Source organism: Phoca vitulina, unplaced genomic scaffold, assembly GCF_004348235.1.
Source record: "Phoca vitulina isolate PV1807 unplaced genomic scaffold, GSC_HSeal_1.0 scaffold8, whole genome shotgun sequence".
Classification (NCBI taxonomy): Eukaryota; Metazoa; Chordata; class Mammalia; order Carnivora; family Phocidae; genus Phoca; species Phoca vitulina.
The window spans coordinates 46766932-46785897 of NW_022589711.1; the positions used below are offsets into that span (position 1 = coordinate 46766932).

The following is an 18966-nucleotide window of genomic DNA, read 5'->3' on the forward strand; positions in this document are numbered from 1 at the left end:
CAGGATCATGACCTGAGCCGAAGGCAGTCGCTTAACCAACTGAGCCAACCAGGCGCCCATAATCAAGTAAAATTTTAAAAAAATGTTTCTCCAATTTTGTATCATCTATCTATCTATCTATCTATCTATCTGTCTATCGTCTATCTATCTAAATGGCTGGTTGAAAATTGGTTGATAAGATAGTATTCAATATATAATCAGGACATTAGCATTATGGGGCTTACGTTAGAATCTTGGCTAATGTCTACAGGATGTAGCTGATAATACATATTTCCTCAGTTTCATTTAGGGTTCATGTGGTTAAAGGGGGGGACAAATTTTAGATTTGCATTAATATCTGCAATTGCAAGAGAAAGTTTCTAATATATTTTGATATTGTTGGAAGGAAGAAAATAAACATAAACATTTTACTGAACTTACTTATTTGTGATCATTTGGATTCTAAATTATCTAAATTCTAGATGTAGATTGGCCTGAAATTTTATTTCATATTTTCGTGTGAAGAAATTTCTGGGAAATATTTAAATTTCTTAATATCAAAGTAATTTCTAAGAAATTCAGAAGCAATCACTAATATAATCCCTATGTTAATCAAAATGTATTCTATTCCTTAAACTAGCTGATAGGAGGACCTCTCCCTAGCATGACTTTTTCTAAAGCATTATTTTTAATGTAAATGGGACTTACAATGTTTGATGTGCTTTTCTTTCAAAACTATACATCAGACTGTTCCAATTCTGAAGAACTTTTTTTTTCTTTTCATTTTGCCTGGATTGTTATGGTTTGATTTAGTTAGAACTTGAAACCATTTATTGCTTTATTTTAAATTGGGGCATCAGGGGCACCTGGGTGGCTCAGTCGTTAAGGGTCTGCCTTCGGCTCAGGTCCTCGGATGGAGCCCCACATCGGGCTCCCTGCTCAGCAGGAGGCCTGCTTCTCCCTCTCCCACTGCTTGTGTTCCCTCTCTCATTGTCTCTCTCTCTCTGTCAAATAAATAAAAATAATAAATAAATAAATAAATAAATAAATAAATAAATAAATAAATAAATTGGGGCATCATAGTATTTTGCTGAAAAGGGCTCTCAACTGTACTTTTTAAACAGCTTTATTATTGAGGAATAACGGAATACAATTAGAGTACTGATTGTGTTTTCTTACTTTCTAGATTCTTGACGCTCTGGAATTTGTGACCTTAATCCTGGAGGTGGGAGGTAATTCCTAGAGATAGCAAACAACTCCCCTGTGAGCATACTTTGGATGTACAAACCAACAAATCCAGAGCCCTCACCCCCAATTACCTTCTTTGTTAAACTCCCACACACCAAGCCAATACTCCCCTGCCCTAAATCACCCCAGAGCCAGGTACTGGGTAGCCAGTGACCACTTTTATATCCCAGAGCCCACCAAAATTACTCAAACTATCCAATCCTAAATGTGTCAGCTACCTACCTGCCTCGCCCATCCCTTCCCATTAAAACTTCAGTAATGGCTCTGGGCCATGTTCTCCCCTCTTCCTCTTCTGCCTCCTGACCGACGCTGGTCCTTCCCCACTTGGCCCTGAGTGGCATGCCATGCCTCCTGTTTCTAGGGAGCTGTCAGCATAAACTTCTTCCTTCGTGACTATCATTTCTGTGTGTGTGTGTATCTTACCATTTCTGTGCCTCTGTTTAACCTTACTAATTAAAACAAATTAGTACATTTTTAGAACAACTACATGTATTTAAAGTGTAAAATTTGGGAAGTGTTGACACATGTATGTACTGTGAAGCCATCACCACAAACAAGATAATGAACGTATCCATCACGTCCAACAGCTTCCTCAAGCTGCTTCATAAGACCTCCTTCCCACGCATCCCCCCACCCACAAACCCCACCCAAAGGCAACCACAGATCTGCTGTCATTATAGATTACTTTGCATTTTCAGTAATTACATATATATGAAATAGTATACTATGCACTCTTCTTGTCTGGTTTATATATAAATTATACATAAAATATATTAGTTATACATATATGAAATACTACACTATGTACTCTTTTTGTCTGGTTTCTTTCACTCAGCATCTTTATTTTGAGATTCATCCATGTTACTGCATGTATCAATAGTCCATTCTTTTTTTTTTTTTTTTTTTTAAAGATTTTATTTATTTATTTGAGAGAGAGAGAACACACGAGAGGGGTTAGGGTCAGAGGACGAAGCAGACTCCCTGCCGAGCAGGGAGCCCGATGCGGGACTCGATCCCGGGACTCCAGGATCATGACCTGAGCCGAAGGCAGTCGCTTAACCAACTGAGCCACCCAGGCGCCCTCAATAGTCCATTCTTAAAAAAAAAAGTTCATTCTTTTTATTGCTGAGTAGTATTCCATTGTATGGTTATACTACAATTCATTTATAGAATCACCTCTTGGTGGACATTTGAGTTGTTTCCAGTTTGGGGCTATTTACAAATTAAGCTGCTATGAATATTCATGTGCATGTTTTTTTTTTTTTTTTTATGGCCATACGCTTTCATTTCACTTGGGTAAATAACTAGGAGTCCAGTAGCAGGTTCATATAGCAAGTATATGTTTAACTTTACTTATTTATTTATTTATTTATTTATCAATGTCTTTATTAAATTTTAATTCCAATTAGCTAACATACAGTGTTATATTAGTTTCAGGTGTACAATATAGTGATTCAACAGTTCCCTACATCACCCAGCGCTCACCACAGCAAGTGCACTCCTTCATCCCCATCACCAATTTCACCCATCGCCCCACCCACCTCCCCTGTTTAACTTTTTAATAAACTGCCACACTGTTTTACAAAGTGATCGTATCATTTACATTCCCACCAGCAGTATATGATAGTTCTAGTTGCTCCATATCTTCAACAGGTGACATGGTCAGTACTTTTAATTTTAGTCATATTAATAGGTGTATAGTAGTATGTTGTGATTTTAGTTGAATTTCCTAATGACCACTCACATTGTGCATCTTTTCATGTGCTTATTTTGCCATCCATTTATGTTCTTTGATGAAATCTATTTAAAATCTTTGCCCATTTTTGTTGTCATTTCCTTATTATTGAAATTTGAGAGTTTTTATGTGTTCTAGATACAAGTCCTTTATCGGATATGTGAATTGCTAATATTTTCCCACAGTCTGTGGCTTGCCTTTGCGTTTTCTTTTTTTTTTTTTTTAAGATTTTATTCATTTATTTGACAAAGAGAGAAAACACAAGCAGGGGGAGTGGGAGAGGGAGAAGCAGACTCCCTGCTTAGCAGGGGGCCTGATGCGGGGCTCAATCCCAGAACCCTGGGATCATGACCTGAGCTTAACTGACTGAGCCACCCAGGCACCCCGACCTTTGCATGTCTTTACCAGTGGAAGATCAGAGATCTTAATTTTGAGGAAGTTCAATTTATCAACTCTTTTCCTGCATTGAGTGTTGTATCTAAGAAATCCGCCTCATTCAGTCACAGTTTCCTACATTTTATTTTAGAAATTTTATAACTTTAGGTTTTACATTTAGTTCTATGATCCATTTTGAGTTATTTTTGTATTGTATGATGTATGCAATTGCAGCTTAATTTTTGAATATGGATTTCCAATTGTTCTAGCACTGTATGCTAAAAAGACTTTTCTTCCACTGAATTGCCTTTGTACGGTTTTTGATAATCAACTGACCATGTATGTAGGGGCTAGTTTCTAGACTCTCTACTTTGGCCACTGATTTGTCTATCTTGATGCCAATACCATGCTATCTCAATTGCTTTAATTTATAATCAGTCTCAAAATCAGGTAATGTAAGTTCAACTCTGTTCTTTTACAAAGCTGGTTGGACTACTATAGGTTTTTTGCATTTCCATGCGAATATTTTGGAATCTGCTTGCCAGTTGCTCCACAACAGGCCGCTGAGATTTTGACTGGGATTGTGTCGAATTATAGGACAGTTTGGGGAGAACTGACATTACGAATATTGAATCCTCCAATTCAAAAACACAGTAGATCTCTTCATTTATTTCTTTAATTTCCTCTTTAACTTCTTCTCAGAAATGCTTGTAGTTTTCCCCTTGTAGTTTGTGAATATTACACTAATTGATTTAGAATGTTAAACCTCGAATTCTGGGGTACATCCATTTTGTTATGATGTATTATCCTTTTTATACATTTTTATATTCAACTTGTTAAAATTTTGTTATGATTTTTTTGCATCTACATTCATGAGGGGTATTGGTGTAGAGTTTTCCAAAGAGTTTCTACAGAATTAATATTCTTTCTTCCTTAAATATTTGACAGTTTGCATTAGTGAAGCCATCGGGGCCTAGAGTTTTCTCTGTGGGCAGGTTTTTAATGACAAGGTATTGAGATTACCTAAATAGCCCTATATTCTAGAGTGAGCTTTGATATTTCCATCTTTCAAGGAATTTGTCCAGTTTATCTCAGTCGCCAAATTTATTGGCATATAGCTATTTGTAATATTTCTTTGTTTTACTTTTACATCCGTAGATGCTAGTAATATCATCTCTCTCATTCCTGATATTGGTATTTTTGTGCCTTCTCTCCTTTTATACTTATCAGTCTAGCTGGAGACCTGTCAATTTTATTGATCTTGCATAACCAGATTTTTGTCTCGTTGCATTCTCTCTATATAAGATTTTTATTGATTTCTACTTTGATCTTTATTTTTTCCTTTTTCTTCTTTCTCTAGTTTCTTAAGTTGGAAGCTGGGGTCATTGATTTCAGAACTTTCCTCTTTTCTTTTTCTTTTTTTTTAATTTTAGGTAGTTAACATACAGTACAATATTGGTTTCTAGTCTTCTTTTCTAATATATGCATTTGATGTGATAAATTTCCTTCTAACTATTGCATTAGCTGCATCCCATAATTTTGAGATGTTACATTTTCATTTTTGTTCAGTTCAAAATACTTTGTAATTTCACTTTTTATGTCTTCTTTGGGCCATCAGTTATTTAGTTTCTTTAGTTTATTTAGTGTTCTTAGTCATTTAGTGTTATTTAGTGTTCTTTAGTTTCTAAATATTTTGATACCTGGAATATCATTCTATTACTTATTTCTAATTTACCTCCCCCTTAGTCAAGGAACATAGTTTGTTCTTGAATTTGCTTGAATGCTTTTAAATTTATTTAACCTTTTTAAAAACTTTTTAAAATTTATTAAACTTTTTAATTTTTTTTTTTTTTTTTTTTTTTGGTAAAGACAAATATGTTTATTTTCCATATAGGTTTTTAAACTTTTTAAAATTTATTAAACATTTTTTAATCCTAGACTATGGTCTATCCTGGTAAATGTTTCATGTATACTCAAAAGGAATGTATATTCTGTTGTTAGGTGGAATGTTCTATAAATGTCAGTTTGGTCAAGTTTGTTGACAAGGTTCTTCAAGTCTTCTAAAGCCTTATTGATTTTATGCCTACTTATTTCAGCAATTATTGAGAGAGAGGTATTGGAATCTCTGACTATAATTATGAACTTTTCTATTTCTTTTTGCAAGTCTGTCAGGTTTTGCATCATGTTATTAAAGCTGTTTCTAAATGCGTAAGTGTTAAGGTTTGTTTTGTCCTCTTGATGAATTTTTCCCTTTACTTTTCTGAAATGACCCTCTTTATCTCTGATAATATTCTGTTCTCTGAAATCTATTTTGTCTGATGTTAATATAATCACTTCAGTTTTGTTTTGATTCATGTTATCATGAGATTATCTTTTCCCTCCCTTTTGCTCTTAATATATTTTTGCCTTTATATTTAAAGTAGATTTCTTGTAGGCAGCATATAGTTGGATCATGCTTTTTTATTCAATCTGACAGTATCAGTGTTTAGACCATTTAATTGGGAATGTTTAGACCATTTATAATTAGTATGTTTATTGCTATGGCTAGGTTTATATAAACCACCTTGCCATTTGTTTTCTGTTTGTCTCATATGCCATTTTTTTTTTTTTAAAGATTTTATTTATTTATTTGAGAGAAAGAGAATGAGAGAGAGAGCACACGAGAGGGGGGAGGGTCAGAGGGAGAAGCAGATTCCCTGCTGAGCAGGGAGCCCGATGCGGGACTCGATACAGGGACTCCAGGATCATGACCTGAGCCGAAGGCAGTCGCTTAACCAACTGAGCCACCCAGGCGCCCTCATATGCCCTTTATTATCATTTTCTTTTTTCCTGCTTTATTTCGATTTGAGTATTTTTTTAAATTCAATTTTATCTTCTTTATTGGCTTATTAGCTATACTTCTTCGTTGTATTATTTTAGTGGCTGCTTTAGGGTTTGTAGTATACCTTTTTAACTTATCATGGTCTACCTTTAAGTAATATTATAGTATTTCACAGTAGTATCAGAAACCTAAAACAGTATATTTCCATTTCTTTCCTCCTGGCCCTTGTGCTATTGTTATTAATTTTACTGCCATATGTCTTATGGCCCAACAAGTTGTTATTATTTTTTATTTGTTACCATTTGTGTGCATGTTATATTTTTCCTCCTAGACTATAAGCTACTTGAAAATGGGATTCATAGGTGAGTCAATGTTGGCATTTAATAGGTGCTCAAAACACATTTTTTCAATGAATGCTAAAAGAGAAGAAGGAAGATGGTGGCAAAAAGACTCTGCTGCTTACCAAGGTGAAGCCCTGGACTGGCCCGACCAATGTAGAAATATACAACAGCAGCAACACCCATGTTAATGAGGGTGTAGACCCACTGGATCACAAACATGATGAGAAGAGACCCAAAAGCCTGTGGAAACAGAGTAGGAAGGGCAAGTCATCTAATGGTATATCACATGGTAAGCAAGCCACAAGGCCAGGGCCGTAAGAAACAACAGTCCCTCTCATCAACCTCTGATCACTATAAATTCTGAATAGTTGAAGTTCACATATAATTCAAAACCTCCCTTAAGCAGATATTTGAGAAAACATCCACCCAAAAGTACCCTATAATCAAAACTATCAATAAATAGATATTCTACCCTAGCTCCTTGTCCTACCCCTCCTTAGAAGAAACAAATTAGAGTGAAATTATGCTAATTTGCTATAGCTAGAAATTTAGTGACCCAGAGGTTATCACGGATGATTAATTATTTTTAAAGTAAACCATTGATTAAAATAAGTGGTTCATTAAATATAATCTTGCCATTTGTAGTCTCATCTAAACTCTAATGTAACATACTTAAATCACATTACTCCTCGTTAAGACTCTCCTTTCTCCTCTCCCCTATGCAGCCTCCTAGATTGACATCTCTAACTGAATTCTTTCTCAAGGACAATTGGGATAAAAATGAAGTTACTCACCCCTAACAGGGAGACCCAGGGGTTGCACACGTGGGTGTAGAAGGAAGTTGATCTCTGGATATCTTGTTCTCGGAGCGTAGACTTTAGGAAGAAATCTAAAAAATAAATGAGCCAAATCCTTGGTTACCAATTTGTTACCAAACCCTTTTCTATTTTTATGAGCAAATACCTATGAATTCCTCTTCTCCAATTTTGTAGCTCAGCCTAAAAAACAACTTCCATTCACCTCAACCATTAACTCCCTTGACCACACTTAAGGCTTGTTTATGAGTAATCTCAATCCATCTACCTCTGCCTATCACCTCTTTTTTTTAAAAATTTACTCTGCTGTCTCTTACCCCAACTATTCATAGCCTACAAAGGAATCTTCCGTCAATTTGCCCTAGTATGTTTTTGCTTTCTATTACCTACTTCCTCTTTTCACTACCCTCTTACCTAGCTAAGATTCTATAAGACTTGCAGCATTCCCTTGCTTACCTCACCTTCTTCCATGCTTCAGCATTCCTCAGCAGTCTTGTACTTAGTCAACTCATTCTCCTACTCTCTGATGTAACAAATTTACAGCTTCTCCTCTCAAACAGAGCTTTTATATGCTCTCATCACAAGTCTACCAGGCTACTTGCATCTGTACCCTCTCTTCTACCTTTCCTCCTTTCACAGTGGGACGAACAGTCCCAGCTCTTACCTAAGGCAAACCCCTCCAGTTGTGCCCTGTTCAAGGGCTTTGCTTTCGCATTATCAATTTCTCCATCCTTTACCGAATCATCCCCATCAAATACAAATACACTGTAATTTCTCCCACTTAAACAAATATTTCCCAGTCCACTCCTTAGTTACTGCTCTATTTACCTTCCTTATAGCAAAACTCCTCATAAGAATTGCCTCTACAGTCTCTACCTCCCATTATTTCCTCAGCCCACTCTTAAGATTGTATATAACATTCCACTAAAACCACTCTTCCTAAGGTTGTCAGTGACTTGAAACTTTTCAGATTCAATGGTCAATTCACAGCCCTCATTCTACTGGACCTTTCAGACAGCATCTAACACATGTGGTCTCTTTCTTCTTATTGAAACACTTTCTTCTCTTGGTTTCTAGGATGCCTTACTCCCCTGGTTTTCCTCCTCTCTCACTGGCCACTCCTTCTTAGTCTCCTCTGCTGGATTACCACCCTCTTCCAACTCTCAAATACTGGAGTATCCCAGCATTTATTCAGTCCCTGGCACTCTTCTTATTTCCAAATATACTCACTTCTAGGAGATTTCATCTAGTCCCAAATGGCTTTATATACTATCCACATGCTGATGTTCCAAGTAGACATCATCATCAACCTCTCCCCTGAACTGAAGTTGTGAATACCTAGTTGTCTTCTTAATATCTCCCCTTACCTGGCTAACAAGCAAATCAAGCTTTAACATGGCTAAAGCAGAAATCTATTCTCCCCAAGTCTTCTTTATCTGAATAAATGATACCACCATTCACTCAACTATCGAAGATTTATCCTTAACCCCTCTTTTCCTCACAAATACGTCTATTCCATCAGTAATTCCTGTTGATTCTACCCCCAAAATATATCCAAAATATGACCACTCCTTACCACCTTCATTGTTCCCATCCTAATCCAAGCCACTTTCATCTTTCATCTGATTTACTGTAGTGTGTTCCTATAGTAGAGACCACAGTCATAGTACATTTCCCAGGATTTCTTGCAGTGAGGTGTGGTCACATGACTAAGTTCTCACCAGTGGAATATGAACAAAAGTGGTAAGTACCACTTCAGCACCAAGGTCTTTGAGAAAACACGTATGCCTCTTCTCTGTGCCTGTAAATCTGAACATGGTAACTGAGTCTTGACTTTATATGACAAGGTACTAAGGGATAATACAGTCAAAAGAATGGAAGGAGCCTGAGTCCCAGAATCAGTGCATGGAGGAGAGCCTTCCTAGACTATTAATGCAAGTAAGAAATAAATTTCCATTGTGTTTGAGCCACTATTTATTATTATTATTATAGCAGTTTAGTCTGCCTTAATATATCTCCAACAGGCTTGGCTCTTTCTCTTACCTCTCTCTATACAATACATTCCTCACAAAGCCAGTGATTTTTTTTCTTTCTTTAAGTGATCTTCTTGAAGCCTGAACCTGATCATATCACAACCCTGGCCTGCATGGCCCTACAGTGCACTGACCTCCACTTTTCTCATGTACTCATCTCCTACCTCTCTCCCCTAGCCCACTCCTCTCAAGTTACTGCTGGACTTCTGCTGTTCTTGGAACTTGCCAATCCTATTCTCACCTGTACCTTTATACATGCCATTTCTTCTGCCTGGAACTCTTCCCCCACATACCTACATGGCTCACTATTTTATACAATTAGATTCTCCATTAAAATATCCTCTTCTTGGGGTGCCTGGGTGGCTTAGTTGTTAAGTGCCTGCCTTCGGCTCAGGTCATGATCCCAGGGTCCTGGGATCGAGCCCCACATCGGGCTCCCTGCTCAGCGGGAAGCCTGCTTCTCCCTCTCCCACTCCCCCTGCTTGTGTTCCTGCTCTCGCTATCTCTCTCTGTCAAATAAATAAATAAAACCTTTAAAAAAAAAAATCCTCTTCTCAGAGATATCTTTTCTGACAAACCTATCTGAAACAGTACCCTTTCTCCCCACCATCGCCTCTCTCTATCCTGTTACCCTGCTTTACTCTTCATCATAGTAGCTATCACTTACTGACGTTACAGTATATATTTGTTTGCTTGTTTAGTATGTGTCTTCCCCTCCTAGAATGCAAGCTCAAGGACAGCAGAGACCTTCTATGTCTATTCAGAATGTTCCCCCACACCTGGAACAGCGTTTGAAATGTAGGAAATGTTCTATACATGTGGTTAAATGAATAAAGAAACTATCCTAGCCCCCAAAGTAGTTTCTATCCTTTCAGCATCTGTCTGCCTTCATCATGTGCTTCCAACTATCATACTTATCTTTTGTATCTCCATACCTTGAGGGCAATGACTGTCTTTTTACATCTCTAAATGCCAAATCTTGGCATTTAGAAGTTTGTGTATAGGAAGTGCTCAATAAATGTCTCCTCTTTAATTGTGGATTAAAATAAACTCTGCCAAAGTTTATGATTGATTTGAATTAATGACTTTATTACTTTTTTTAAAAAAAGTAGGAATACTGTTGATTGCCATTAATTAAGTTATACAATTTTAACATGCCCGAGGCATGATTCATTTTTCCAATCACAGGCTTAGTGAAATACAGTTGCCCCCTTGGTTATTAAGAAGGAACAGTATTGGTTAAGGACTTAGATTTTTGCCTCTCTGAGATCTGTGAAATGTTAAGCTCACCTTTTCACAGTTAATCTCAATCTCACACAACCTCAATTACACTGTACCTAAGGGAACTGTATGTGCGTGTATGTTTTCTGAGGAACCTGGGGGGAAACAGAAGAAAGAGGTGTGCCTTCCAGGCAAGCACAATGCAGTTTTATACAGCAGCAATGTGAGGGAAAATTCATGCAAGGATGCTCAACTACTTTGAATAGGCACAATAAAGCAGGCAGACAATTATTCAGAATTCTGAACAACTATGGTTTCAAAACCCTTTGAAAATGACTAAAAGAATTTTTTTCTCTTGTCAAGGATTTTGCTGAAAGAAGAAAGTCTTACAGACTAGTGTGGGAGGGGACAGTTTCTCATGTTATAAATTCTAGAATAGTAATCAAGAAAGCAACTTTACTTTATCATGCCTTATTTGCAAAACAAACAGGTAAACAAAACCATGCATCAGGCATGTTAAAAATATCAAATACAATAAACATAATTATGTCAATTTTTAAAATAACAAATTAAGTAATTTTATAGAAGGCACTTAAAATAAATATTAAACCATCTCTGAAAATATACTCCATATCTTTATCAGAATAAATAAACACATACTTCTAGTTAATATATATAAACTAAGAATGTGCAGAGTCCACAAAGGATCATATTTCAAGTCCATGTGGTATTTTATTATGTTGATAATACAATTCTTTTAACCACTTTCCAAATGTTGCACATTTAAGTTACGTCTAATTTTTTGTTAACACAATATAGCTACGAAAATCTTGAACACATCTTATGGTTTATTGTTTGGTTTTGAGTTGTTTCCTTGATATACAATTCCCCCAAATAGATTTAGAGAGTCAGAGCAATTAAATAGTTTTATATTTCTTGTTACATCATGAAAGATCATTCTCTAGAGAGAATGAACTGGAGACGTTATGTCAACTATACAGCAATAATAAAAATTAAAAATAAAAAAAAAAGAAGAAGAAGAATGAACCAGAGGGACTGTCAGCTATGGCAATATGAAGAGGTCAGTGAATCCTCTCCACAAGAAGTATACAACTAGACAAAATAATAAAAAGCAATCACTCAGGGCTCTAGAAACCAAATGGAGACAAGTAATTAAGAAGTATTTATTTTTCAAAAACTGCTGGAACTGAGGGTGAGAACAGTGAGAGCCTCTGGCCTGGCCTCCCATCCCCATCCCAGTTCTTACCAGCATGGAGCCAGTCAGAAACTGGCAGTTTTGCTGTCAGAGGGGACAAACTTGTGAGTTGTGCCTTTATAAGCTAAATGTGGTGAATACAGTAGGAAACTGGGAGGGGAAAAGTCCTCAGCTTTGCTAGCCTGAGGTTGTGGACCCAGCTAGGGCAAGCCGTGGACCAACCAGAAATTTAATGGAAATATCTAGAAATGAGAGAGCCACAGAAGCACTATAGAAGAACTAGATCTCCCCATATTTCCCTGGCTGACTGGAAAACTGCTCCTGCCTGAGGAGACCAAAGAGAGACTGGCAAAAAGTAAAAGCCAGGGGAGACTGGAGAACTAGCTGCAACTTTGACTGCTTCCCAACCTACACACAGATCCACTGGCAGAGGGTGGAGCCTCATGGGCCACATAGACTCAAGGGCAACCCCCAGGAAGCCAAGCTAAAAATTAAAAATAAGAATAAAAAACTGAGTAAGGACATCAGAATCCACACACCACAGAGGAGAGAGATTCCATAGTTCAAATCCGGGAAATTTACTAAAACAAACAAAAACTTGGAAACATATACCAGAATCAGGAGTTGCCACACTATATTATCTAAATTGTCCAGTATTCAACCAAAAATTATAAAACTTGCAAAGAAACAGGAAACTGACCCTGCTTTGGAGAAAAAGCAATAAAAAGAAACTGAGTGAGTGGGCCTGCATGCTGGGTTTAGCAGACAGACTCCAAAGCAGCTAGTATGATAAATATATTCAAAGAATTAAATAAAAATACAACCTTAGGGGCTCCTGGGTGGCTCAGTTGGTTAAGTGTCTGACTTCAGCTCAGGTCAATCTTAGGGTCCTGGGATAAAGCCCCATGTTGGGCTCCCCACTCAGGAGGGAGTCTGCCTGTCCCTCTGCCCCTCCCCTGCTCACTCTCTCTCTCAAATAAACAAATAAAATCTTAAGGAAAATATGATGGCAGTTATTTCAAAATAGGGGATATCAACAGAGACATATTAACATTAAAAAAAAAAAATCATGGGCACCTGAGTGGCTCAGTTGGTTGAGCGTTGGGCTCTTAATTTTGGCTCAGGTCATGACCTCATGAGATCCAGCCCTGAGTCAGGCTCCATGCTCAGCGTGGAGTCTGCTTGTCCCTCTCCCTCCATCCACTCTCACGTACACACACACACACGCTCACACACTCTCTCTCTCTCTCGAATAAATAAATAAATCTAAAAAAAAGCAAATGAAAATTCTACAGTTAGAAGGTCAAATAACAGAAATAAAAACTTTACTATATGGGCTCAACAGCAGATTTGAGATGGCAGAAGAAAGTATCAGTGAACTTGAAGATAGATCAGTAGAAATTATCCAAACTGAAGAACAGAGAGGAAAAGGTGGAAGAAAAAGGAACAGAGCCTCAGAGACCTGGGGGACAATGTAAAGTATACCAATTAATGTGTAATTGGAGTCCTATAGAGATGGGAGAGAAAGAGAAGAGCAGAATAAATATTTGCAGAAATAATGGCTCCCAAATTTGATGACAAACTTTAATCAACAGATCCAGAAGGAATGAATCCACTGGAATTGCGTCCAGCAATGTGTACATATACCTGATTACCACAGACCTACTATTTTTTATTTAAATTTTTGATAGCTTAATAGATGTGCAATGATATTTTAAAGGTGGTTTAATTTGTGTTCTTTGAATTAATGTGATGGCCTAGTTCATAGTACATACTATCAGCAAGTAGCATACGTTTTGTGTAGTGGTTAAGAGCACAGGACCTAAAGTGAAAAGGACCTGATTTCAAAATCTGGCTGTCTCATAACCTGAGCAAATGTTTAACTTCTCTAAGCCTCTGTAAAAAGATAATAACAATGCCTAACTCTGAGCTTACATGAGATAATCTGTTAAGTGCTTATCTCAGTGCCAAGAACATGGACAAGCTTGAAAAATACTGGCTATTTTTAGCTACCAACAATATTTAACAATTAACAATAAAAGTTTGTTGAATGAACAATGAACGAGTCTGGGCATTGATTTTTCAAATGTAAACTGCATATTCATCTACACACTTCTCTTTAGTAGAATCTGGAGTTTGACCTTCCTATTTTAAAAAATAATATGCATTGGACGGTATGCTTTTATCAGCTGTGCTTGTCAGAATAATTGTTTCCTTCTGTGACACTGTGTTGTACAAATGTCTTTTATTTCTACTTAATCAGATCCTCTTTGTCTTTGATGATGTCTTCAATAGTCAGAAATATCTCTCTTGCACAGCTGTTATAAATAAGGAATTCATGGCTATATAAGGTATAAAATACAGCCCAGGTTAATCTTTTTGATCCATTTGATTTCAACAATGTTTACTCAATAGTGATTTGATTCTTATTATTGTATGACATCTGGTTTGTCACAGATTAGGTTCTTATAATAGTATAACTCTTTCTACTCTACTTTATTGATCAATGTTTCATTTTTTAAGCTAATATTTTCTCAATTGTGCATCAATTTAGCCTTTTATGAGTGTTTGTTGCATGCTGTGTACTGTGCAGGAATACTGTGATGAATATAAGGTGGAAAGACATGGCTTGTGACTAAAGAAAAGCCACAGTAGGGGTAAAGAAATGAAACTAATATTTCTTTTCCGTAAGACAGACAGACATGTAGGCCTGAAAACAAATGTGTAAACAAATTTGATTTAAATGCATAAAACAATGTGTTAATTCTTTATACTACTAGCATGGATCAAATGTTATGCTTGCACAGGAGAGGAAATCAGGAAAGCCTTCTCAGAGGGGGTATAAATGGATATAAAAAGTCAGATGGATTTTAAACTATAAATTGGAGTTTTCCAAATGTAGAAGCAGGAGGTGAAGCAACTATGAAGACAGAACAGCATATGCAAAGACAGGAAGGAATAAAGAACAAGATGTGTTTGGGGCACTAGTCTAAGTGTAACTGGAAATACAGAGTATGGGCTGTAAGGAGAAAAATGGCCAAAAAGGTAATATAGGGCAGGATTGTAAAGAACCTTGCAAATCAAACCAAGGATCTTGGACTTTAGATGGAAGAGATTAGATTCTACTGAAAGTTTTTAAGTAAGAGAGACATGATGAGAGTTTTATTTTAGAAAGATTATTCAGTGGACAATGAGAAGGAGAAATAGGATGTGGGAGAATCTGGAGGCAAGAGTCTAGTTTGCAGACTTAACAAGAGACTGGGTGCTGGATGGGAAAGGTCTGCACCAAGGTACAGGCAGTGAGGATAGAAGAGAGGGAGTGGTCAACAGCTATGACATTTTACAATTGGGCAACTGGGCAGCAAGCACTTCATTGACTAAACATTACAAACTGACCACATGTCTCTCCTGAAAACCCACTGAGAAGACAGAAAAAAATTAAATTAGGCATAAATCCACAAACACAAGGAGAATGAGAGAGAAAACAAAAACAAGACTTGAAAGATGGAAAGGTGACAGAGGAATGGTAACAGAGTTAGCAGAGCAGATGAGAATGAACTCTAGGGTCTACAGAGAGGATACTGGCAAGGAGCAGCCCAATGCACCCTGGTAGACCCCAGCAAAGTTCAAGATCAGGCAATGCCATGTCCCTGGGAAGTGCTAAGGGGCAGAGGTTTGGTTGTGAGACTGTATATGGAACAGCTGGACACCAAGAGCCCTTCTTCTGCTCACAGAGCTAGGTAACAACTCCTTCTTCGCCTGACCCCTTTCCTCTGAAGAAATCAAGCCAGTGAGTGCCTGGACTTGGGACACCAGGCACAGCAAAGAGTAGGCGGATGGAGCTAGAAACTAAGGAATTAAATGAAAGTCTGTATCCTAAACAGTAAGATACCCCTAACTCCCCTACTTCCCCCTGCTCCCTGAATGCAAGCAGCCATGTGGGTGAGGCAACAGATTAAAGGACTCGCCTCTGGAGGAACTAAAGAGTCCAGAGGAAAACCTCTACAGAGTTGCATTTGGGGGTCTTCTGGGGTCCTCCTATGAAAAAGCCAGCTTACCCCCTAATCATTCTACAGTGAGGTGCCCCAATCAACAAGCCCTGACCAGTATGTGGGTCTTCTAAACAGCTTTTTAGTATTTCACTTCTAAGTAGGAAAAGAAATCAAAGATCAACAGACATTTTAGTAAAGCCTCCAATATCAGAGAGAGAGAGAAAGACCAAGCCAAAGCGAAAAGGATCTAGAGAACACAGGTCAGTAAAAAGAGCAGAAAAAGACTAGAGGGAGAATAAGTAATATTACTGGAGAGATAACATAAGCCGTTGTACTCATAAAACAAGAATGAGATGATGTTCAGATTTTTTAAAAGGTGGGGGGTGGGGCGCCTGGTGGCTCAGTTGGTTAAATGCCCGACTCTTGATTTCAGCTCAGATCATGATCTCAGGGTCTTGGGATTGAGCCCCACATTAGGCTCCACACTCAATGGGGAGTCTGCTGGAGATTCGCTCTCATTACCCCTTCCCCCGCTCATGCTCTCTCTCTTTCTCTCAAATAAATAAATAAATCTCAAAAAAAAAAAAAAAGCATAAGGACAAATTGGGGTTAAACCAAAAGCTCTTAAAAATTAAAATCATGATAATAGTGGCATAGACTGTTGCTACCCAATCTCCCTTTTTCCCTTAGAAAAAAACCCACACAATTTCATATGAAGTAGCAAAATGAGCAGGTAAAAACATACTTCCTAGCCTTTCCTCTGAGAATAGCTAGAAAGGCTAGCAAAGTAAGTTCAGGGCTATTCGGCCAAGAACAACACTCAAAGTTATATGTCAGAGCAGTCTAGGGGGGACACTACTGTGGCAGGCACCAAGGTCTAGACACTGAAGTCTGCTGATTCTGAAATCCCTGGACACTGGAGCCAGGAATGCAGTCATCCTGCAGCTAATATCAGGCTTTCAGAGAGTTCCTTGAAGTCCCCATTTATTCAGGTTTCTAGGTCCCAATTCCAGGTATAAGGGGGCTCATCTGATTAGGAGAGCCTTGGCTTCATGCCTGAACTCTTAGCTATAGGAGAGGCTGGAAAACTGAGTATCTGACATCTTCAGTTTTGAGTGTAAAAGGCTTGTTTTGCCTCTCACCATACTTATAACACTGGAAATTCTTCAAACATAGGAAGATCATCCAATGCTGAGTTGGAAAAAAAAAAAAAAAAGCAAAAATCTAGTATAATATTGTATCTCAAAAAATCTCTTATTCCCTGGATCTGACATAGAAGTGTGATAAAGAGAGAAATTCCAAGATAATAGTTTTGTAGCAGGCTTAGAGAACAGATAGTCTAGACTGGAACAGGATGAGAGCCATACAACAAAGGGAAAAAAAGAAATGAATATGTTAAATTTCTGAAGAATTTGAGCACTTGGAAAATAACATTAAGAGGTATTTGATATATCTGGTCAAGCATTTAGAGAAAAATGATTTTACAGAAAACCAAGCAAATTAAGAACAAGGCAATTATTAACTCCAGGAAATAGAAAAAGTTGAACAAAAAGAAAATGTAATCATAGTATAATATATGGCTCAGAGTTAAGCAATATTTACTTAATCATGATCATATGAATATTAGCTATTAAGTTAATCAAAAACCGTGATATATGTACTCTGGGACATTGGATGAGAAGTCAGAGTGGCAGAAATGAATTAAAACTTCATTTACCGTAATAGGAAGTCAAAAGATGATATCTGAAACTGACATATCAAGAAGTAGAAATACAACTATATTATTTAGTAACATGAAGGTTAATGGAAGAAGCAACTTTTTGGTTGAAAGGGGGATTGGGTGCCTGGTGGCTCAGTCCGTTAAGCGTCTGCCTTGGGCTCAGGTCATGATCTCAGGATCCTGGGATCAAGCCCCGCATTGGGCTCCCTGCTCAGCAGGGAGCCTGCATCTCCCTCCCTCTGCTGCTCCCCCTGCTTGTGCTCTCTCACTCTCTGGCAAATAAATGAATAAAATCTTAAAAAAAAAAAAAAGAAAGAAAGAAAGGGGGGTTTTCTGGGAGTGGGACTAGGGAGCAGAGCAGGGTACAAGGGATGGTATAGAAGAGTGGGGGCTACTATTTCTGATTATGTTACTTTTTAAAAGATATTTTATTTTATTTTTAAGACTATTTTAGAGAGAGAGCATATGCGCATGTGTGTGTAAGCGCAGGTGCGTGAGCAGGGAGGGGGCAGAGGGAGAGGGAGAGAGAGAATCTCAAGAAGACTCCATGCAAGCACAAAGGCCAAAGTGGGGCTTGATCCCACAACCCTGAGATATATGAGCTGAGCTAAAATCAAGAGTCGGATGCTCAACTGACTAAGCCACCCAGGAACCCCAATTAGGTTACTTTTAATTCCACTTGGCTTATTAAACTGTACACTTATTGGGCGCCTGGGTGGCTCAGTCGTTAAGCGTCTGCCTTCGGCTCAGGTCATGATCCCGGGGTCCTGGGATCGAGTCCCACATCGGGCTCCCTGCTCGGCGGGAAGCCTGCTTCTCCCTTTCCCACTCCCCTGCTTGTGTTCCCTCTCTCGCTGTGTCTCTCTCTGTCAAATAAATAAAATCTTTAAAAAAAAAAAAAAATAAAATAAAATAAACTGTACACTTATTACTTTGATAAAAATAAAATAATTCTTAAAATTATAATAATGCTCCTATCATTAAAAACCTCCCACCAATTTGGAGGGAAAGAAGGAAAGCAAGTGTATGGGAGAATGTAAAGTATTTGTTTTTAGACATCTCTGTCTATGTCCCTCTGTCTCCTCCTCTTTGCTCACACTTGTAAACATAGATCTCACGGGGCCAGGTAATAGAGAGAAGAGTAATGGGCTTCCAATACAAGTGGACCTGGGTATGACACCCGGCTGTGCAAAGTATGAGCTCTGAGACTTCTCTGTGACCTCACTGGGCCCCGGGATCTTCATTTGTAAAATGGAAAAATGTAACATCTATCATATTACATGAAATAACATATGTAAAGCACCTAAAATGTGGAAGAGTCAAAATTATGAATTCTTTCTTTCTCTCAGAATTTCTCATGACCTGTAAGCCTCTCTTTGAGAGTCTTTTTCTGTGCCTCCATGTTTGTAGATCTGAGAAAGCAAAGCAGAGCTGTGTTCCTTTAGCCATCTTTTCTCCATCCCCTCTTGC

General features: G+C 37.8%; 1 protein-coding gene across 1 annotated transcript in view; it reads right to left on the minus strand.

The window, feature by feature from the left end:
• SLC12A8 (solute carrier family 12 member 8) overlaps window positions 1-18966 on the minus strand; it is a 125679-nt gene that overhangs the window by 15989 nt on the left and 90724 nt on the right. Inside the window, exons 10-11 of the mRNA XM_032406254.1 lie at window positions 7294-7388; window positions 6622-6739 (exon numbers count right to left, since the gene is read on the minus strand). Coding sequence (XP_032262145.1) covers window positions 6622-6739; window positions 7294-7388 — 213 coding nt within the window. The remainder of the gene's footprint in view (window positions 1-6621; window positions 6740-7293; window positions 7389-18966) is intronic.